General features: G+C 43.2%; 1 protein-coding gene across 1 annotated transcript in view; it reads left to right on the top strand.

Moving 5' to 3' along the window:
* The window catches only part of UNC5C (unc-5 netrin receptor C), a 258,605-nt gene that overhangs the window by 207,752 nt on the left and 27,639 nt on the right, over positions 1 to 23,214 (top strand). The window contains exons 5-7 of the mRNA XM_050895802.1: positions 2,629 to 2,809; positions 4,933 to 5,100; positions 6,401 to 6,565. Coding sequence (XP_050751759.1) covers positions 2,629 to 2,809; positions 4,933 to 5,100; positions 6,401 to 6,565 — 514 coding nt within the window. The remainder of the gene's footprint in view (positions 1 to 2,628; positions 2,810 to 4,932; positions 5,101 to 6,400; positions 6,566 to 23,214) is intronic.

The following is a 23,214-nucleotide window of genomic DNA, read 5'->3' as shown; positions in this document are numbered from 1 at the left end:
AGACTCATGACATCATAAAAAACTGGATGCCAGAAGAAGACTGAATTAGACATGTTAAAGATGCATCTTATAAAAGAGATGGAGTTTAGACATGCGCACACAGTACCAATGTCCTGGCAAAACAGATTTTTCAGAAAAAAGACATCCTGTTGTTCTACAAACTTAATGTTCTATCGTTAGCAAATTCTGTGAGCCATTAGGTGAGAAGGATCTTTTTCCTGAGAGATTTGGTGAAGAGCCAGAGGCTGTATACTGAATTATACAGAGTATCTTCTTTTTTCTGATATTGGCAACTCCTGTTTTCATATCATGTTCAGTGTTTTTGCAGGGATGAAAGGGAATTTAGTGCTCGTAGCTTTAGTTTTGTCTAATCAGCTGAGACCCAGAATGAATATGCATGGGTGTGCTTTTGTGGAGAGAGAAAGTGTTGCAGAGTACTGGAAAAAGAGAACTGCATGCTTAAGCATGGAGCCTTGCATAGTGCCGAGGGCTGCTGGAGTATGTGCTTGGATGGGCATACCAGAAACATTTTGGACTGAGCCTTAGACCATGGGATGACTGTAGTCTTGTCCTCACTGACATCCTGATGTCCTCAATGTGCAGAGCATAGGAGAAGTGCAGGTGGATTTGAAGGTTGGTACACAGCTGTCGCAGCGCATGTAGCATCTTTTAGAGTCCTAACACAAGTCTGTGCTCCATCCCAGAAATAAATAATGATATTAAAACCGAAGAAAGATGTTTTGTTTGTCTGAGAGGCAGGGGTTAAGTGGCAGCCTACCGCTGGAGGAGAGGTAAGCTTCTGGCTTATTTATCAGTCTGGGATGCATGCAGACTTGACCTGTGGGTGAGGAAGGAGCTAAATATTGCCATTGACTGTACAGGAATCTGTCTGTCTTGATTATACCTGATACCTATTAGGATTCAAGAAAGGAGGAAGAACATCCTGGCAAGGAAAACCAGGTTATTGACTAAGCTTGTATCTTCCATGGTAAAACATGAGTGTTGTAGTGACAGAAACACAGCCTCCAAAGTTTTATGTCTTTTTTCTTCCTTCCCTGTTCCTCGCAGACACACGTATCCATTTCCACAGCCCTTTTTGCACCACCAATTTTAAGCTATACAGTATCGATAGTTGTGAGGCTACCACACACTGCAGCGATCTGCTGTGGGAGAGGAGGGTTTAAATCAAGCCTTCCTCGGGGCAGTGCCTTTACATTCACTAAGGTGTATGCTTTGGAAGCAGCTCACACCTGATGCACATCCATCCAAACTGGGGTAGGGGAGCTGGAGCTGCTTAAAGTAGGGCTAAAGATGGGGAGCAGGCGGTGGGCAGCTGGAATCCAAGCCCACGTCCGCCAGCGCTCATCTTGCAGTGCTGGACCGGCTCCATCCGGGGATGAATTGAGCCCTCTGTGTTTAACACCGGGAGAGGCTATTGGTTTTCTCCCCACGGCTTGGGGCGGTCTGGACGGCTGTCTCAGGGGGGAGCAGGTTCTCTGTTGGTTTGGGGTATGTCAATGCTCGGGCAGTTCCTCAAATGTCTTTGGAAAAGTGGGGTTTGTGAGAGCAGGTCTTGGCAGTTAGCACCTCGCGGGTCCAGCGGGTTGATTGTGTTTATGTTTTTCTTCCTTTAATTAAATCCTGGGCACAAGCTGAAGTGATCCAGTGACATGAAGGCCCGGCTTTGATCCATCCAGGGCCCCAGTCCTGTCCTTCAGAGCACGCTTGGTTCAAATGAAAACAAGCTACTAGATTTGCAGCCAAATTATATTAGAGTGGCTCACAGCAGTCAGCTGGGATATAATAGGGTGTTTCTTTAGGAAGGCAATAAAGAGAACATTGTCTAGATTAAAAATCACATATGAAAATATTTTTCTGTGTAACCAAGGAAATTACGCTTTATTAAAATAAAATATAGCTTACATAAAGAAAAGGGAAAAATAAGCACTGATGTAGTCTTTGTGATTCCCTATTTCCTTGGTAACTGTCTCTATTTTGTTTAATCCTGATTGCAGCAAAACAATAACATGCATGTACATGTGAGTGCACGTATACTTAAAAACATTGACGTGTTTGTAATTTGTTAGTGTGACTTACTCTGGTATAGGGCCTCATTGTGTTAGACCCCAGGCAGGTACATACAAGGTTACTGCATTATTAACTGCCTAATTAGACAAGACATGCAAAAGAATGGGTGAGAACTCTGCTGGTTTAGGGTTTCTGATGTTGTAAGGGAATTTTCTGTTTGTAGATACGGTCCTAAAGTATCACCCCTTCCTTATACCTTGCCTGAGACTCTGAAAGCATAGATCAGCTATTTGTCTCTGTACAGTAGCTGGCAGCCTTTGAAAATGCATTGATATTTTCAAGGCAAGGCAAGACAGCTGTTGTGTGGACAGGTGAGAGGGAAGGGGACCTGAAGGAAAGGGTAGGCGTGAAGGGTGTTCTCCCGTGTTTCTGCCGTGACGTTTTATTTCGGTTGGCAGCACGTCTTAGGTGAGTCCTTCGTGATGTGCCTTGACTCATAGCGCTTTCTGGGATGAGCAATGTAATCACAGATACTGTGCCCGTTGTGGTGTGACCTGGTGCTGACTCACTGCCTCCCCTCTGGCCCTTTGAAACCCCAAGGTTGAGTGGTTGAAGAACGAAGAGGTGATTGATCCCGTGGAAGACCGAAATTTTTACATCACCATTGATCACAACCTGATCATCAAGCAAGCCCGGCTTTCTGACACGGCCAATTACACTTGTGTCGCCAAAAACATTGTGGCCAAAAGGAAGAGCACCACGGCAACTGTGATTGTCTATGGTAAGTGATGCCTTGTCCCACTGCACATGGATGGACACACACTCAAAGCGAGAGGTGGGGCAGGAGGGGGATGCAAAATGCCTGTATGCAGCTGTTACTGCGGTCAGTGTCCAGGCTGGGCCGCCTGTGCTGCCTGTTGACTTGCAGCCATATGCAGGGACTGCAGTCAGGGTTCATTACTGAAAACACTCAGAAGTACAGGTCTGATGGCTTGGCTTATTGGTGACAGACAATGGCGTTGAAGGAGGAACAGGCACCTACACAAACAGCCGGTTGCCTCATTGAAGAGAAGGCGGTTGCTCCCCTTGCCATAACACACGCCGGCTGGAGGCAGCAAGGAGCCGTTAGGGCAGTTCCTCCAGCAGGAGTGTCCAAGGCATTGCTTTCTACCAACGCATCTCATGTTCTTAGTGACGCTTTTCAGAAATAAGAGTAAAACTGAAAGGAAGTTTGTGCTTCCAGATACTGGTAAGAGTGTCAGAGCTCAGCAGAATCTTCCATCTTCTTATATCTCTTTAAATAAACTTATTTTTGGTGTCTACTACCAAAACATGCTCTGATGTCAGGGGCAAAGTAGCAAAGCACTCTGGGACTGCAGTTCATAGGCACACAACCTAGCTTAAAAATAAATGTCAGGGGAATACAAAGCATAGGATAACGTTATTCTGTGTCTGCATCCACAGTCCTGATAGAATGTTGAGGCTGGCTGTGCTTTGGCTGGGGAGGGGCCCGATGAGATGCCCTCCTGGGGTCTCTTCCAGCCTGCGTTGCGCTGGAGCTCTGCCCCACCAGTCCAAGCCTTTTCCCCTGCAAAGTTACTGCCCCAATGTGTCCCAGGCGGGGGTATCCAGCAGAACAAAACCTGCTCTGATGATGTGCCAGCTGACTGTCCTGGTGTTCCTTACAATCAGCTTAATTATAGGATAGACAAGTAGGAAAAAATCCCTATGATTATCCCTAATATTCATTTCATATTCAGGGTAGCAGTTAGATTTAATTGTAAGCAGTTGCTTCCCTGAAATTACAATGAGGGCCTTTAGTTCAGTTTTTATAGAAAACTGACTGAATTGAGTTGATTAGCAGTGTTTGTGATATTGAAGGATGGACCATGCAAGAGCACTGTGTTTTGTAACTGTGATGAAGGCAGAAACATAAAGATGTAGGCATACTGCGACTCTTCTTCATACATATACGGCATTTTTTTCAACAGTGCAGTCAAGAGACATATGTAGGGGAGCAGCCATTTTTATGGATTTTGCTACCAGAGCTGCTTAAGGGTTGTGTCATATCACAAACATTTGGGTTTAGGGAATCTGAGCAGTTGGTGTGTTATCCATACCCAATGGCGATGACATTACATAGAGCAGCACAGCTCCTTCTTCATCCATCCATCTATCCCAGAAATTGAGGTGGGTGAAAAAGAGAGTCAGCATAAATATCCTCCCAGAGATAAATATCTTCCTGAAGTCCAATAATAAAAATGCATTTAGTGTGAGTTCACTCTAAACAGCTTAAATATCTGTTATGGAAGTGCTGGGACATTCATATGCACCAGCTACGTCCACAGAGGTGTGAGTGAAGTTGTCCTGACATCCTGAAATCTCTTTCTGGAGAGAAAGGGAAAGAAAATTATCAATTTCTAATCAAAGCATGGGGGTCTCTCAGCATGCATAGGTGATGGGTACATCTGAGAATGAGCTGGAGTGCAGGTTATCTCCGTTTGGAAGATGGTGCAGCTTTCAGAGTGCAGGCTTCTGGCTGGCAGAGCTGTGGGTGCTTTCTGAACGTGCAGAGATTTTGGCCATGCACACACCACTAAGTGCTTAGTGCTGGGTCGGGTTGGTTTTCAGGAGAAGGCAGGTCACCTGCCAGCTCTAATAGTCATCAAATGGTGTTTTTCATTCAGCATCAGCATTTCTTTGACTTGTACAATGACTTCTGGCATGCTGTACATTCGGTACGTTGGAGACATGGGTTTGTGTCTGTTCAGTGTTGCTTCTCATGCTCTTCCCAGCCGTCACTTGTGACTGCTGTTGGAAGCAGCATAACACAGAGCCGGAGGCACCTTTGGGCTGACCAGGATGGCTTGCTTACGCAATCATAATTTCTCTCTTGCTTTTCAGTGAACGGAGGCTGGTCTACCTGGACTGAGTGGTCAGTGTGTAACAGCCGATGCGGGAGAGGCTTTCAGAAGCGTACGAGGACCTGCACCAATCCTGCCCCACTCAACGGTGGTGCCTTCTGCGAGGGCCAGAGTGTTCAGAAAATAGCTTGCACCACTCTGTGTCCAGGTTCAGTATGAACAGTACATAGCCCTAGATAAATAGTTTGTGTTTCACCAGTCATTTCAGGAGAACACTATTAGTTACAAAAGCCTCCTTCTCTTTATTAACAAATCCAACATTTCAGTGAATGAATATGAAATTATATTACGTAAGTAGATAAAATAGTGAGCACATTATATCGAGCAGCAAGGGATTCAGCCCTTCTTTTGCACGCAGCTTGCACTGGTGTCTCAGCCCTGGTAATTCAGGGGATTTGGGGAACATTCAGAGCTTCAAATTGTAGGAGATAAAGGTTGAAAGCTCTGGAAAAGGCCTGGAATTTGAATATAGAAAGCAACTGTGATGTAAATATATTTGCAATGTCTGTTCAGTCTAACTGTCACAGCAAGTGAAGCATCTGGGGTGTGGATGTTAAATTTGAGGCACGTGTTTACCTGACTTCAAATACAAAGACGTTTGTACTGGAAAGAGATGTGTATCCATACCTTTAAAAGGTATTTAAATGTAAACTTCTGAAAAATACAAAATTGCTTCAGGACACTCAAGGTAGTTGGTGACTTTTCTGTGACAAAGTTCTGCCATCTGTCCTATTGTCCAGTGCTTTTCTACCTCTGCAGTCCCACTCAAATTGATGGCAGTAAGGTTGTCTTCAGCTTGTGAAGCTTGGTCATCCAACTCTGGGTCTTAGTGGTGGGTGAGACTTAAAAGCTGAAATTTCACCTGTGGTCGCTATTCCAAGTGACAGACTCTCCTGGCTCAGGCTGTGTCACTGGAACAATTTCATAGTTTGTTCTTGGGCTGTTCAGTTTAGTGCTTTTGAAAATCATTTGTGGGATTTTGAAAGGTGCTGAACACATTCCTGATTCTGCTCATGTGAAGTAGATCAGTGACTCTAGATATTTCTTTTAATAGAAATATTTAACATTAAATGTCTTCTTACTAAAGAAGAATTTCTGGCCAAGTTTTAACCTCTGTGTTAAAAAATGCCAAAAAAAAAAAAAAAATCACAGATTCCCGACTTGTTGCTCATTTTCTTGTACACTTTGAGCACAGATAAACTGCTGACAAGTTTATAAAAAGGGGAGGAAAGAGCAGATATGGGGCCAGGGCAGAGAGAAAGGAGAGGGAGAGTGAATGTGCATTTACAGGCCAGAAATAGAACTTTAAGAAGAGCAGACTGACAATCCTTCTGCCTTGCCAGGAGTGGCCAGGAGTTGCAGGCTGGCTTGTGCCAAGACGTGCATCGCTTTCACTTGGTCTCACTTTTATGTACCCCCTAACAAGTCGTGTCCTTTCCTTGTCTCAGTGGACGGCAAGTGGACGTCCTGGAGCAAGTGGTCCACCTGCGGCACGGAGTGCACCCACTGGCGCCGGAGGGAGTGCACGGCCCCAGCGCCGAAGAACGGGGGAAAGGACTGCGAGGGGCTGGTGCTGCAGTCCAAGAACTGCACTGACGGGCTCTGCATGCAGGGTAAGTGCCGCTGTGACGCCTCTGGGGTCTGGGATGTATGTGGCCGCAGGAAAACCTGCAATAGCTGCAGATCAGCATCAATGACCTAAAGTCACAGAATCATTTGTAGGGTGGAGAAATGAGTTAATCCAGTTCTCACCAGTCTGGGCACCCCACTCTTCTTCCCTGAAGATGAATGTAGTGCTGTCTGAGGTTTATGAAGATGAGCAGTGAAGAATTAGAAATTCTCATAACAGAGCCCTCTCCCCCCTGCCCTCCCCACCAAACAGCCCTTCTCTCTAATACTGGCTCAGCATCTGTCCGGGGAAGCTTGGCATTGACTCTTACGGCAATGCAAATGAAAAGTAGAGGGTTTAGGGCAAAGCCAGCGTTTTCAAAGGAGTACACTTGGCAAAGCAGATCAGCTTGTGGCTTCTTACTGTCAGGAATGATGAGTGCATGTGTTTCTACATATAACAGTCATGCCCCTTTTTGAATTTGGGGTGCCCTGTAGTAGAAGGAGGTACCCTGTGTCTGTGCAGTGCCTATGCAAACTTCATATATAGTTATCAGCGTGCTGCAGCCTCATGAAGATCAGCTCTAGCACTGAAGTCTTCTGCCTGTGCCTATTCATGCCATGGTCCTGCCTTTGTGACTAATAAGAGCAAAAAGTAAAAACAAGTAGGCTTTTAGTGTGGTTCTGACATATGCTGACGAACAATTAGTCTTCTCTGCACCCCATCCCTTCCAAAAATGAGGTCTTCTCTGTTCTGCTGGTGCATTGAAACTTCCTTTCACATTTCATTAGCACGATAACCTGAGCCAAAATCCCCACATACACCTCTCTCCTGCTCCTTCGTTCTGTCTCTCTGCAGTACTTCTCTGTCAAGCCTCAGCTCTCCATTGCCCAAAGAGTTGTGGCTGTAACTATCCGGTATCTATGTGTCCAGATCATAAAATGCTTTTAGTTCTCTCATGAAAAAGGAGTCAGGAATTTTTATTCTCTGAGGCAGGTTACCTGTGACTGAAATAGTCACGATGACAGAAAAGTGACACTACTAGCTAATAAATAGGTCTGCTTCTTGAATAAGTGCCATATAGGTGGCTACTGTGCTGGCAGTGATCTCTGAGCTACCCTATGGCACAGCATGGCCATTTGCTCTGAGGTTTCCCAGATTTACAGAAAAGGCTTCTTCAGTGTGGCTCACGCAAACACTTTCATCACATTAAAAACTATTAGTCAATGTCAGCAGCCTATAAAGCTGTAATTCCTCGAAACGTTTGTTTTTATGGGGAAGACAGAAAGGTGAGATTCAGAGCTCCTCTCTTTTTCTTTTGTAAAGATAGAAAAAAAATAAAAATCCAGCAACGTCTTACTGTATAACACCTTGGTGACTTTTATAGTGGGGAAGCTAACATACCCCTAGCTCCAGCAGTGTGAATAACTCATTATGGTAAATTAGGAAGAAAAGATACATTTCCCCATACAGAAGAGCTCTTCACTATCAGATTATATTTAGACAGGTGTATGTCATCTTTGTGTATGTGCATAAAGAGAGCCATTTAAGCAGAAATCTTGTGGAAAAGTAGATATAATGGTATGGCAGAATAAAAGCCCTGTAGGGATCTCATTTATCTGTTGATGGTATATTGCATTTTATTTGTGAAAGTGGATGCTGAGTATAAAGCAGAGGTCTTCAGCAGGAGAGAGGGTGAGGCTGTTGTGAATCCTATTCTGCTTCATATATATGTATATAAAAAATGGTAATGAAAAATATACAGTCACATATTGACCCGCTTGGCTCCAGGGGCTGTGATAATCCTTCAGTGTTGGAATTTAATGGCAATGTTTAAATGGTGTCTTTATACTCGCGGGGTTTCATATACCTGTAAAACTTACAGTCCTGCTCCCTGATCCATCACTGCTGAGAAGATTGATTTGCCATACTTGGTGGCAGTGTGCCTGCTGTGCTCTCTCTCTCCCCCCTCTCTTTCTGTATTTCTCCTTCTCAGTTTATGCAAAACCAATCTGAACACTTACATTTTTGCTGGTGTGGATCTAGATTCATAGCAAATCTGCCTGCTGAGCTAGGAAGAAACACAGGACCCCTTCCATTCCTAAAACATATGGCTCTTTCCACATTATTTGAGGCTGGTGAGGACTGCCCTGGAACGGACATTTCTCCTAGCCTGGGGACCTGTGGATCCACAGCAGACTTTTCCAACACCCTCGTGCCAGTGGGTCTGGCATTGCACAGTTGGCAAGGAGGGAGCCACAGCCACCTCTCCTCTGTGGCCGTAGCCCTCCAGGAGATGTGTTGGCCAGCTGTTTACCTGCACCATAGCCAAATCCTGCTCCTAGGTGCCCTGGTGCTTCCCCCTTAATGTCAGTCTTTAGTGAAAGCTTGAAGGTTGACTTTAGCACCATGGGTGTAGTTGAGGTCAAAGAATTAGTAGACAGACCCTCTTACCAGGAGTCACTAGGCTGTTGCTTTGACAAAAACTCACTTGTAAATATATATCTCTGTATAGCTGTACATAAAAGATATTGTGGAAAATGTTGGATTGAAAGAGTCTAATTTAGAAGCCCTTTCTCTTCCAGTCTATTATTCACTTCAGTAGCATCAGCTGGATAAATCAATAAGCTCTTTCATCAGACTGCCCCTGCTCCAGCAAAGAGCAGCAGTCTGCACCGCTATCGATTTCTGTGGGGATAAAAACTGTGGAGCTTTCTCCATCCCTTGTAATTACAGTATTTTACATCCAAAGCTGTAGTTTGTGCTTACCACTAACTGTGGCGTTTCTCGTGCAACTTTGCTGTCGCATTTATTCAGACTAATGATCTTGCTAGTACACACATACACTCCCTTATCCAGTAGTTAGTATTTTTCTGTTAACATGAAAGGGTGAGCAGTCATTAAACTAGAGAACCTGCAGAGAGCCAGCAGGCTGAATTGAAGAAGAAAAGCAGCTGTAGTGAAAATTTAGGATGGTCATTGCTATTTTAAGTTTCCAAATACACAGTGTTGCCTAGCAGGTCCCATTATAACAATTCCATAATTCCCATAATAGCATTAATATGATCTTCTGGAACAAAATATGCTGTAGGTGTAAGAAGAACTGGCTGGTTACCACCCACGCTAGTTGCATTATTGCCTCCATAGTTGCATTATTTGCCATTTGAAGTATGAGTGCTGTGGTAAATACTTCAGTGCAAGGAACAACACTTTTAAAGGCACGCACTGCATCTCACAGGGGATCGCTATAAACTGAAACACGGCAATTAGCCCTCCATTCATCCTGCCTAATGACTTGGTGGGTGTTCTGTGTGGGGACTAAGAAAGCAAAGCACTCCACTGCTGGTTCAAACTTCAGCACAAGTAATTTCCTTCACTAGATCACAGATACGTTTCAAGCAACATACAAGGGGAAGTTTGCTGGGCCCAGTCTGGAATGACTGGAGATCATGTGTGTGGTACCAGATGCTGAAAGTCCCTGGCGGCCAAATTCTGCTTTGCGTTATGTGTAAAATGCTGCTGGTAATCAGGAAGAGGTGGACAATCTATGAAGAAAGTTAGCTGTGTTGCATGGTTATGTTGAAGGCTTATTACATGAGTTGTGACGTGCAGCTGTCATGCTCAGAGCATGTCACCTGTGTCCTTTCTGTTGAGGATCTGAAGTGACAGTGTTCAGATCTGTATTGTCCCTGTCCTGAATAAGTAAGTATAGAACCTCCGTAGGCGTGACATTGGTGCCTGTGTATGCTGGTAACGCTGTTGGTCTTTTCTGAAATCATGCCTGGGATGCGCAGGGTTGGCAGTAGCACAGTCAGAGGGAGACAAGCGGTGCCCCTTCTTCAGCTCACTCTCAGCTTTAGTAGACCACTGTGGCTTTTCATAAAAGGCTGGCTAAGTTGTGCTTTCAATTTTTTCCAAAACACAGGACTAGCTATCTTACAGCAGCGAGGTAATACTGAAGCACATGCTGTCGCTTGAGGACTATGGATTATATAGTTACATAAATAGTACTGTTGCTCTGTGTAGTAAAAACTGTTTACTTTATACAGTCTCACAATATGGAATACAAATCCATCACTGAATAGGGCCAAAAGGAAATTTCCACTTGTGAATCATTGCCAAGTGTCATCAGATCCAGTATGGACTTTTCCTTTGTTGCTTTGGATTTAAGTAAATGAGCATGAAAAGGCTGAGACTGCTACTATCACTTAAAGAATGGAAGAAAAGTTTCAAAACATCTTCACCCATTGTTACAGACAACACTCTGGACTAACTCTCGGGTCACTTCGGTTCTCTCCCTGCATGTAGCTTAACTACTTGGAAATTCAAATAGCGGATACACCACTTGAGAAAAAGGCACCTGTACCGTGGTGAAGATGTTGTTATCAGACTAGTAATTCCATTCCTTGTTAAAAAAAGGCTGTCTTCTAGTCGAGAGTGAATTGATGTGAAATGATGATGGCAAATCTATATTTGCTGAGCACTTTGAAATCCTCATCTGAAAGGCAGTATGAAGTTCATAAGGTTCCCTCTTACAATGATAGTGCCTAAGTGAGTGAAAAAGATGCAGCTTGTCATGCTTGTGCACGAAATGGTTAACTGCTGCCCTTTTCCAGTCTCGTGCCTATTTATACACAGGCACAGGATCTTGAGTAGAAAGCAAGGTTAACCTGATACTAATATCTCTTTCTTCCCGAAACATATATATTCTGCACATGCCCTGCTTGTTTAATGTAACATGCCAGAACCTCTGATAGAACAAGCATTTGTTTCCCTTTTTGGCTTGTTTTGAAAGCAGGCATTCAGGGAAGAATTACAGGGCAGAGCAGTTTGATGAGGACCTCTGGTCCTCCAGAGCAGATTAGTGTGCAAAGAGCAGGGGAATGTTTTCCGGACTCCAGGAGGTAAGCAAAGCTCTCTCAAGGGAGACTGCAACAGAAGCCTGTGTGTGCAGAGGAATGAAATAAAACCTTTTTTAAGAGCACGTGGGTCAAGAGAGAACTTCTAATACGTTCAGTCTGTTGGCATAATGATATAGCCACCTGGCCTGTTTTGCTGAGCCCTTGCAGGGGGGGTTCATTCATTTGAAGAACGCATCTCATCTATTCCTAGAGGAAGTTTTCTGTAATATTGTTATTTGATATGAGTAAAGAGGTGGATTATTCTGTTTTCAACCCAACTACTACGTAATGGTGTAGCAGCCAAGGGAGTTTATGCACACATCTCAGAGTTACGACTCATCTTTATTTTTATTGTAGCAACATGAGAAATCCCCAGCTGAGAAGCGTCCATGCTCTGGTGGGCCCTCTGCAACTGAGAGCTCTTGCCTAGAAAACCTACTGCTCGAAGCAGATAAGAGAGTTGAGAGAAAATAGAAGTGCAGAGCCCAGGACACTGAAATCACTGTGTCTTACCCCAGTGAGTTCAGAAAGAGCCACCTCCACGTTAATTTTAATGAAAGGCAAGTGCTCTAAGATCTCTAGGCTGTTTTCAAAAATCTCAACTAATTAAAAAATATTGTAACCATGCAGAGAGGAGAAAAACCCCAACCTTGTCCATCTATAATTTTCATTCTTCTTAATTCCCTTGGATTTTTCTTTTATTCTTCCCTTCTTCCTCTGCACATTAAAAAAACCCAAAAAGTTACTCAGATAGATGAAAGAAAAATGCAAAGGTTATAATAAAGTCTAACTAACCGATACATTAACTTCATTGTAGGAAAAAATACCTGTACAGTGACAATAATGAGTGTTTTTATTTTCCTTACCATGTACAAAGGTGAATATATTTCATGATTTTTGCTTTCCTGGCAGGGTGTCAGGCAGAGCAAGGTTACATGAGCAGCCCAAAGCTCATTAGGGAGTCAGTGACAGGATCAGGAGTAAAACTCAGCACTCTCTATTTCTAAATCTCTGTTCTACATAAAGGACTAACAAAAACATTGACAGCATCCTTAAATGAAAACTTATGTTGGGGAAGGAAGTTTCTATAGTTTGGGAAACAAACATTGAGCTGATCAGCTGATTGAGTCTCTGGGATTTTTGAGGTTTTAAGCCAGGGAATACAAGTTACTTTACCTGTGAGCTTACAGACCTGCCGAAGATTTTGATACCTGTCACTGCACATCCATGTGGATAACTCCTGCTTTCCATGAGCCTTTTTTTGCAGCATTCCTAACAGTTTCAATCCCCTCTTCTAGATCTGCTTCCAGCTGTCCCTTCCTTCATCTAGCTGTTTGTCATGTGTCTTCTCTTCAGTGCTGCCCCATGTCCTTATTTCAGCCCTCCCCATAACCTGTTTGCTCTTGTCCCGCTACAACTGCAAAACAAAGCAAACCCCAGGAAGTCTATTTAACATTCAGTCATTGCAAACGCGGAATTTGCAAATACACAATCTAGCAAATTGCAATGCTAGACATGTGTTACTTTTGCTGTCAAACATGCATAACAAACCTAATGTTAAGGTTCTGTACTTCTACGATACTAAAGACTGACATAAGATTTAGCCAAAAGGTCAAAGTCCTTAACTGTAAAAGATTGCATAATGTCAAAATTGCCTATTCTAATCCACATCAAATTTTAGCAACAAGTTATCCTACTCTTCCATCTTCCCCCACCCCCATATAGATGACATGCATGTTTAAACTCAGGCAAGACCTTCCTAACAATGTTAACAAAATGTCAGGAATCTAATTTAAAATGAAAATATAGTTGCAATCTTAATTATAGAATATCATAAACTCCTGTTCAAGGACAGAACAAGAGAGACTCCCCATTTAACCTACCCGCTCGGGAAAGATCTGAGATAATACCCAAGTAAGTAATCAGTCACAAAACCTCAAGCTCCCTGTTTATTAGCCCACCCTGAACATGCCAATAATTAGTCCTTTAGAAGGAAAATAAATTACTGTGCATTATCTCTGGGATGCCTGATATCATATCTGACCTTCAGCATCATTACTACAGACATGAAGGTCTTTCTTTAGAATAGCAAATATAGGAAGAAGCTGGGCCCATTCTGTCTGAGAGTTTTTTGCAGCTCCAGGGACTTTTTTTGTTGTTGGGATTTTTTTAGTTTTTAACCACCACAAATAAGGTATAAGACATCACATATTCTTGTTTATGTGCTAGAGTTCCTGGGAAATAGCGGAGGAGAGAAACAATTAACAACAATTACAATTCAAATATTATTGTTAATATTTCTCCTGTGGTAAATCTGCATTAGCAACATGTTCAGTGAACATGAAGCCTTAACACTAAACAGTCAGAATATGGGGTTTACTCTAAGGTTGCTCTTGTACCATTAACTCTGCCCCCTTGTAGAAAAGGAAGTACTGGAAGCTTGTGCAGTCGCAGTCTCTGGACAGTGGGACCTGCACAGAGCAATTTAAAAATCCCGAATGTCAAATTAAGTCTCCTAAATTCCTTCTCCTAACATGAGAATATGTGACTGGTTGTCCATCGTAGGGACTAGATGGAAACCCATAGCATTGCAATGCATCTGAATTAACATTTTGAAAGCCCTTGAAAGTGTTTTTGGAAAGTGTCTTTTGAAAGCTTTAAGCCTTCACACACTGTATTGATCATCTAGAATTTCCTTTAAAAATAATGAAGAAACTCAGCAAGCTGGTGATAGCTGCAGGATTGCTGAGAGGTAATGGTGAACTAGGTAAGGCAAAAGGAGGCATAAAGATGGAAACAGGACTAGTAGTATGAGGTCACTGCTACAGTCACGGCACTGCAAACACTGCAGGGCCATGTGCCTTTTTTCTTCTTTGTCTCAAAACTGTCTCTTTATAATGGAATTCAGAATTTAGAATTGCTGGATGTCTCTTCCCAGGAGTGCAGAGTTTTACGAAATCTGAAATTGGGCTGACTTTGAATTGAGAATGGCATTTTACAGGAAAAGGGAGAGAAGCTGAATTTCTAGAACCTGGAATTTGGAAACAGAAATATATACTTTTTTTTTTTACCCATTGAGATCCATTGAACTCAAAAATCAACAAAACCAAACCAAATTAAAAAAAATTATTCGGGTACTTAACCCAATTTTATTCAAACTTTCCAGGATAATTTCCGACACTGAGACTGATTATAGAAAATTTCAGCAAAACCCAAAGATTTTAAATAAAATTCTGAGCCACTGGAGCTGGGGAAAAGAGGAAGATAACTGAATTAATGCTGAAAGAAGACCTCATCATGGGAATTAAGAACCGAAGCAATTGGGTGCATGTTGTTTGGGACCGGTATGGAAAAAATGACCAGCTTGCTGGCTTTGAGTTATTAAATGCTGGAACTTATCTGATGTGTATGTAGCACAGAGAAACAAAGGGTTGTTTCAGTAAACTCTCATGTCACAATGTATGCACCACATCATACCTACTTTAAATCATCTAAGAACTGCTTCCTTCAAATTTTAGGCATCTACATGTGAGAATTAGTCTCTGTTCATCTGTCCATCATGGCTGTGTGGTTCAGAGCCTGTTGCCAGCAAGAGCTTATTCCTGCTTCAGTGTCGCTACACTGGATAAAGCCGTCAAAGTAGAGAAAGAAAGGCAGCAGTTGAATGCATGCCGCCTTCTTTTCTTATAGGCAATTTAAGGGCACTGACTTTGGAGCCAAAAGGGGGAAAAGTGCTGTTACAATATATTATGCTCAACCTGTTGAGTTCGTTGCAACAGGATGTTATTGAGACATGTCATGTGGCTAGGCTTTCAAAAGGGCCACGTAATTACGTGACCTTAGCTCCTTTTGAAACTGCTACATAGAGGGTAAAGAGCATTTCTAGATTAGAAGCAAGTGGTGCCAGATTAAAATATGATGCATTAAAGAAAAAAGCAGTTATGACATGCTTTATGCAATCTTCACTTTATTAAATGAAAGTGCATGTCTCCAGCTCTCACTGACCTTGATACGGTCTCAAAATATGTATCATTAACTGTGACCTCAGCAGCTAATGGTATAAAGCAATTTCTTTGCACGATAATTGTAAATATTTTTGTAAATATGACCCAAACTGTATAAGCCCTAGTAAATAAGTGCCCAGAAATATCACCTTCAGCTACTCCACCAGCTTACCTAGTTACTTGCTGGGAAGAGGGAAAGTAGCTGGGGAAAATACAAATGGAAAACTGGGTATTTTTCTTTCTCTCTTATGTGAATATTTTATTTTCTGCAAGCAACGGAGTAAAATATTTTCATAATCTGATCAATTCACTCTAAAATTGCTATCATTAATACAAATTCAGCATGACTAGAAGGCTAGCAAAATCTGTTAAGGACCAAAAAGGGGAGCCGGTTACAAAGTGCCCTCTGCATGAAGCCATGACCTAGTGTTTTATACTGTAAGGATAAAAGTTGTCTTTAAAATATGCCAGTTTGCAGGCCAAGGCAGTATATTCCAAGGGCTCTCTAGGTAGAATCAAACACAGGATTTCAAAATGCCCATGGTCGTGATGCTGAGTTCCCAGTCTGAGCACTGTGTGTCTGTATACGTGCCCATGAATATGCTGAGGGGTAGATTCTTCCCCAGCGGAAAAAGTTGTTTTGGTGACTATTTGGTGACACTCTGTTTCAATTTCAGTCTCAAGGGAGTCAGTGCCATAATCTCTGCATAATTATCTTTCATAGGTCTGAGATTCTCTGTTCCCAAATGCTTCATTCCCCAACTTGGCAGAAGGTTTACCTACTCCTCCCAAGGAAAATTGCAGCAGATGAATTCATGCTGAAAAAAGGGTCAGCCTGCCTATTTGTCAAAATTAACCCCCTAAGGCAGATGATCCCACACATGCAGATATGCTGAAGGCCATTCAGCCACAGAGACCCGCCGTTGTGTCTCCTGTGGCCTCTGGCACAAATGTGTTTCCAGAAGGTCAGAGCAAGACATGTGGGACCAGAATGCTCAGGCTACACTTCCAATGTTTGGGGATCATCTGCCTTCACAAACTGCACCAAACTAATTAAATGAGCTTCAAAATCTATTTAGTTAGATGGTCACAATTTCCCAAATCAGTGCAAGTGCGACTGATGCTGAAATTGAGTTAAACTAAATTGATAAAAAGCCTGCTGAAGTCTTTTCTATATACCAACATTGGATTCGTTTATCTTTCCAGCACGATCTGACATACTCACCCTTCTCCACTTTTCCCAGTGTGTTACATCGTTATAAAGGTGCTTAAATAGCTCTTCACATGCTTTATAGAAAGAGGATAGGCAATGCCTACGTAATGCACCTTTATAATGATACGTCTGCATTTGTACAAAGGATTTGTGCCAGTGTAATTACTTTAGTTAAAAAAAGCCCACCTTTAACATTTAATAGAGGCACTTCCACAGGGACAAAAAATGTATTTACAAGCCTAAAGTGGAATATAAAGTAGAATGCATGGAGAAACATCAACTTAATTAAAGGCTTTTTAATGAATGCATTTACTGTGCAATTACAATGGTGCAATATCTGTGCGTTAACCTAAGCCTCCCACTCATTCTCCAGGTACGACATAAGAAGCGGTACTTGTAAAATAAGGGAAACAAATACCCACACTTAGTAAGCTTCTGAGAGCCTCAAACAGGAGGGACTATGCAAGTGTAAAGTATGATTATTACTATTTTACTCATCCAGCAGTAAGTTACACAACAAAACATCAAAAGCCCCTTTGAAAATGTACATTTCCCAACAAGCTGGAGGAAGAAGCTTAAATTACTTTTCTCAAAGCAAGTAGCTCACTGTGAAACCAGCTGCTCCAAGTGTGAGTCAGCAGCCTCAGCAGCCTTCCCAGAGCCAAACCCACCAGCACCTTTCTAAATTCACTCTCGTTAAAAATTTTGATGATCCTGGTAGAAGTCCCTCAGGTACTTGACAAGCAGTGCTGTTGATACAAGGAGGAAAAAAAAAAAAAAACCCACAAGAAAAAGATCTCTCTTCACTGCAGTTACTTTGAAGAGAGGAGGGAAGTCATTCTTCATTATTTCAGTTACTAATCCCAGAAGGTTTTCATCATTATCTGATGGAAATGTCCTTTCTCATTGTTTGAAGGCGTAGTCAGAGGGACCAGTGTGAAAGCCAACTTTCTAAAGCAATACCTGTGCTCTTGTGCTGGGAGTATGGCAATAACCCTACCTCCTGCCCAGCCACTACCACCAGCGCATGGCTGCAAGCCTTCCCCTTACCGCTGCCACTGCAACGCCCGCTCCCTTTTTGGAAGAGCACTTTCATGACAAAGGAGTGTTTAAAAGTAGTTTTATTTTAAAAAGTCCTGCCCGAATGGCAGAAGGCGTCTGTAGTTGCCACGTTTGAGTGATCTCTGACAAATGTGCTTAATTTGCAAGTGCAAATGGAGCTGGTGTTTGACCAGCGGATGGCTGGGGTTGCCAGCTTGGCTGGGATACTGAAGGTCAACCCAAGGTAAGATCTCTGCTAGCTTCAGCCAGCGATGCCTGCCCACATACTGTGAGCAAACAGGGTTGTATGACCACCACAGCATAGCTTGTGTAGTGCCATCACCTCAACAAGGACTTTACATCCAGCACGAGTGGCCACCTATCCATCTACAGCCAGGTTCGTCAGCTGTGACTCTTGGCCCTCAGCAAAAAGTTGGCATGCCTATGACTCAAATGATGGCATCTCACTCAGCAGCCCTTAACCCTTCCACCTCGGCCATGCCTTCCTTCTATGTAAAAAACATGTTTTTCAGGCTGAAAATGTGTCCTTGCAGACACTTGTGCAAGCCAGGCTATGTCTGCATGGAAACAGTTGGCTGGAGTTGGGTGCTTGGTTCAGTTTGCAGCACACACAGGAGACTAAAATCAAGCTCACTTTACTAAGCATGTTGGTTTGCGAGGCTAATGGAAGCAGCAAGCAGTAGCCTCGCCTCATCCTCCCATTTTAACAGACATGCCTTTGAATACATACACAAAACATTTCTGTTGAAGAAATTGGTGTCTCTCTTATGTAGCTGCAAGGATGCTCTCCGTAGTTATCAGTAAGAAAATCTACGCAAACTTGTAAGACGCAAATAAGTATTTGGGACAAACAGGGTCTGTGAGGAGGTTGCAAAGAGGTAAATTTCTTTGAGAGTATTTGAGGACCACGCTTGTTTACTTTGCTGAAAAGACTTGAATTTGGATTTCCATTTTCCTGGGAGGAGAGAATGCTTTCAATAATATCACAGCTAATCCAGTCCTTTGTGCCCGTTGAGTGGCAGTTGCGAGATCACCTCAGACATGGCAGGAATGAAGCACAACCTTGAATGCAAAACTTGCCAGCTGAAATGCAACGTAAGGAGAGAGGAATAGCCTTTCCGGCTCTGCGTGGGTGAGCTCGAGCTCCATGGGTGATGCAGAGCCAGGGGACGCATGCTGCCCCATGCCACCTCCCCTGAGAACATGCTGGGGCACATGAAGTGCAGAGAGAAGTCCTCAGCTTTCCCAGTGGATTTGAGTACGAGGCAAAAAGACGTTCGGAGATGCAGCCAGCTTAAATTCCAGCTTGTGCTTGTGCCTTGTATTTCCTGCTGGCTGCCTCTTGGTCTCCAGAGATATCTTGCCACAGGAAATACTGGGCATAAGGCTATAGCTGAAATTGAGGTTGACTAAATATGGGCCTCAGCATTCATCTGGGGTGTAAGTGGGGAGTAACTAGGGTACTGTAAATTCATGCCCAGACTTGCTGAGCACTCACTGAAGCACTCAGAAGTTGCTCGCCTGACTTTTTATGGCCAATACCTGGAGTACACTAGTAGAAGTAGTAAGCAGTTATTATGAAAGATTGAGTATGCGTGCTGAGAGTACCCGTAGGTGAACATGCCCCAAAGAACCAAATAAATGAATGTAAGAACATAATATTTCTAAAAGCAATTATAAGGCTGGAATCATTGCTGTGAAATAAAGCTTTAAATAGATATTACAGGCAATATAGTCTGTCCCATGATGCGTCAGAAAAAACATCATCATCAAAAAGCAGCTCTTCTTGCTCTGGTGTAGTGGGTTGACCCTGGCTGGACACCAGGTGCCCACCAAAGCCGCTCTATCACTCCCCCTCCTCAGCAGGACAGGGGAGAGAAAATGTAACAAAAAGTTCATGGGTCAAGATAAGGACAGGGAGAGATCATTCAGCAATTACCGTCACGGACAAAACAGACTCAACTTGGCGAAAATTAGTTTAATTTATTACCAACCAAATCAGAGGAGGGCAATGAGAAATAAAACCAAATCTTAAAACACCTTCCCCCCATTCGTCCCTTCTTCCCAGGCTTAACTTTACTCCTGATTTTCTCTACCTCCTCCCCGCAGCAGCACACAGGGATGGGGAATGGGGTTGGGGTCAGTTCATCACACGTTGTCTCTGCTGCTCCTTCCTCCTCAGGGGGAGGACTCCTCACACTCTTCCCCTGCTCCAGCGTGGGGTCCCTCCCATGGGAGACAGTCCTCCACGAGCTTCTCCAACGTGACTCCTTCCCACGGGCTGCAGTTCTTCATAAACCTCTCCAGCGTGGGTCCCTTCCACGGGGTGCAGTCCTTCAGGAACAGACTACTCCAGCGTAGGTCCCCCGCGGGGTCACAAGTCCTGCCAGCAAACCTCCTCCTGCCAGGAGCCTGCTCCAGTGCAGGCTTCCCATGGGGTCACATCCTCCTTCAGGCATCCACCTGCTCCGGCATGGGGTCCTCCATGGGCTGCAGATGGATATCTGCTCCACCGTGGACCTCCATGGGCTGCAGGGGGACAGCCTGCCTCACCATGGTCTTCACCATGGACTGCAGGGGAATCTCTGCTCCGGTGCCTGGAGCACCTGCTCCTCCTCCTTCTTCACTGACCTTGGTGTCTGCAGAGTTGTTCCTCTCACATATTCTCACTCCTCTCACCAGCTGCAATTTGTGCTGCATAGGGGTTTGGGGTTTTTTTTCCCCTTCTTAAATATGCTATCACAGAGATGCTACCACCGTTGCTGATGGGCTCGGCCTTGGCCAGCAGTGGGTCCATCTTGGAGCCGGCTGGCATTGGCTCCATTGGACATAGGGGAAGCTTCTAGCAGCTTCTCACAGAAGCCTCCCCTATAGCCCCCCTGCTACCAAAAGCTTGCCACGCAAACCCAATACATCTGGTATTTCAGTTAAGGTAGCATTTACGCGATAGTTAATGTCTGGAAACTTCGGGGAGAGGTATGTCTATACCTGCAATTGGGATAGACTATATCTTCATTAGCAAGCAGTGCAGCAAAGCAGGAAGAGCTATGTAAAGCACAACAGATGCCAAGCACCCAAACTCAGCATTTCTGGGAGCTAGGGATTATTACTCTGGTCTGCCTGTAATGTGCCTATGCATTAGGCACGCGCCAGGAGTGCATTTTCCAGTTTCGTTTCACCTGCAGGGAGTCCCCGGCTGTGCGAGCTCCTCGCAGTGCGATCCAAGGAGAGGGGGTGAAATTCCCTTCAAAAGCACTGAAGGGAAGGTGATGGAGGAGAGGTACCTTCTGTCTTACACCGACTCTAATCGTGTCCCTGGCAGCGACTTCCCAGCTTACTTTGGGTTTGTCATTTACCTTTGCAGCAGGATGGGACTGGGAGCATTTCACTCATTTTCCATATGGATGGAAAGCAGCTGGGAGGTGCTTAGCGAGTTCATAGGACTCGTGTGCGAACTAAGCAGCTCCAGCGTGCTGTGCTGTAGGAGCTGCAGAAAGAAAAGACAAAGGAAACGATCTCTCTTATTTATCTGTTCCGAAATACAGCTGTAAATTGTGTTATGATTTTGTCGATAGACGGTGCTTGCAAAGATTTCAAATACATAATGTTATGGCCCCAGGGTCCTTATTGATTTTGTAATAATTTCGAAGAGAAGCCACTCGGTTTCCCGTTTGCTGGCAAATTCTTTGCTCCCTGAGGAATTCCTATTGAACATGTATTAAAGAAAGGATAAAATAATTCCAGGGAAATACGGAGAGAGGGCTTTGTGCATGGACTCTGCTCAGCGAATGGGTATTTAACCTCTGACCAGTGACGACAGGTCTCCTTTAGCTCTATTAGATCAACAGCAAGCTACGATAATTAAATAAAAAAACTGTTTAGAGCCTCACCGAACATGTCCTGGGAATTAAAGCATATGGCAGGGATAGGGAAAAAAGACTTTCCATATGCTAATGACCCTTGATGTCTGAAATAAATTAGATCCATTAGAGTTTATGCTCAATAAAAGAAAGACTTTAAGCACTCCAAAGTTAGTGACTCGAGACCGATTTTGGCTTAGAAATTCAATCTGCCTGCTTATTAATTCTTAGTAAGGCTCTGGAGGAGACAGGGGATGCAAAATCATAATTCTGTGCTGTATCAGAATTTTAAAGTGCCATCAGTTTCTTTTCCTTCTTTTTTTTTAATTAAACCATTTTTCATGCTTCCCTTTTTTGTTCTCCTCGTTAATTTGATTTTGTTCCCATTTTTGTTTAATTTCTTTCTTTTTAAGGTTTCATTTATCCTATTTCAACTGAACAGAGAACCCAGAATGAATATGGATTTTCTTGTAAGTTAAATGTTTGATTTTACGTTCCTGGATGCTAATTTGATGCTGTTCCTTGGGTCAAGCTTTACTGTTATGCCAGCTCTGTGTGACTAGGCAAAGAGGAACCTATTCAGCAGAGTAAGTGGCATGGTGCTTGCTTGACAGCAGTCACAGTGTTTCGCTGTCAGCAGGTTGACACAGAATGATAACAGCCCTTATGCACGAGGAAAATGGGAGAAGATGCTGCCTCAGAGACAGAAACTGGAGAGAATGAACCCTCTTCTCATTAAAATTTCCTTAGCAAACAGAAGAAATGTGGTGGAGGGATAACTTTTCTTTGAGCTGGAACTCAGAGATCTGCTTCCTGAACTGCTGGGAGAAAAATGTCATGTTTCGAGGCTGGTAGAAGGTCTGATAGCTAGGAGCTTACAGAGATTGATCAGTCCCTTTCAACATCTGCCAGCTCTCACCTCTACGGCTGGACGACAGCCTGGCTTGAATGGCTAGAAGGCAGGGAGCAAAAAAATAAAATAAAAATGATTCCACATGTTTCAAACTAACAAAAATGGGGTACTAAAAAAGTCTGATTTGGTTTTGCACTTTCTTTTTTCATTACACTGTCTCTAAAACTGGGATACTTCATTGTATAGAAACACATCAAATTTTGATCATATATTCAGACCTTCTGGAAAAAAAATGTCTGGTGGATAATGATGCTAGAGATTAGCCTGGAATTAGTGCTGAAGATACGGTATAAGCAGCTAGTAGAAATATCATAGCCATTTTCTCACAAGACAGCTCTAATAAATCCGGGTTCCTTTTGGTAAATTAGCACATTATTTCTTGTGCTTGCTTCGGCTTTTATCCAAATACGTATGTGTTAATGCCAGTGATGAGAATTCAGTGTTTGATTCTCTGCTTCACTAGTTTATTTTTTTTAAATGGAAATAGATGGAAGGGAAAAATGGCTTGACACATTATAGTTCAAAAAAAGCAAACTCAAAGATACATCCTGATATTCCAGGCGTTCCATAGAAAATGGACTTTTGGGGGGTTTTACTTTTTTTTAATTCAAAAATTAGGCTTCTGAAGTTTAAAAACCCACAACATGGTTTTTGTTGTTAGATAAACCACTAAATACCAATATTATGACACTATGTCACT

The sequence above is a fragment of the Gymnogyps californianus genome, chromosome 4 (genome assembly GCF_018139145.2).
Source record: "Gymnogyps californianus isolate 813 chromosome 4, ASM1813914v2, whole genome shotgun sequence".
Classification (NCBI taxonomy): Eukaryota; Metazoa; Chordata; class Aves; order Accipitriformes; family Cathartidae; genus Gymnogyps; species Gymnogyps californianus.
The sequence above is the reverse complement of the archived record's forward strand: the minus strand, read 5'-3'. Positions and strand labels throughout refer to the sequence as shown.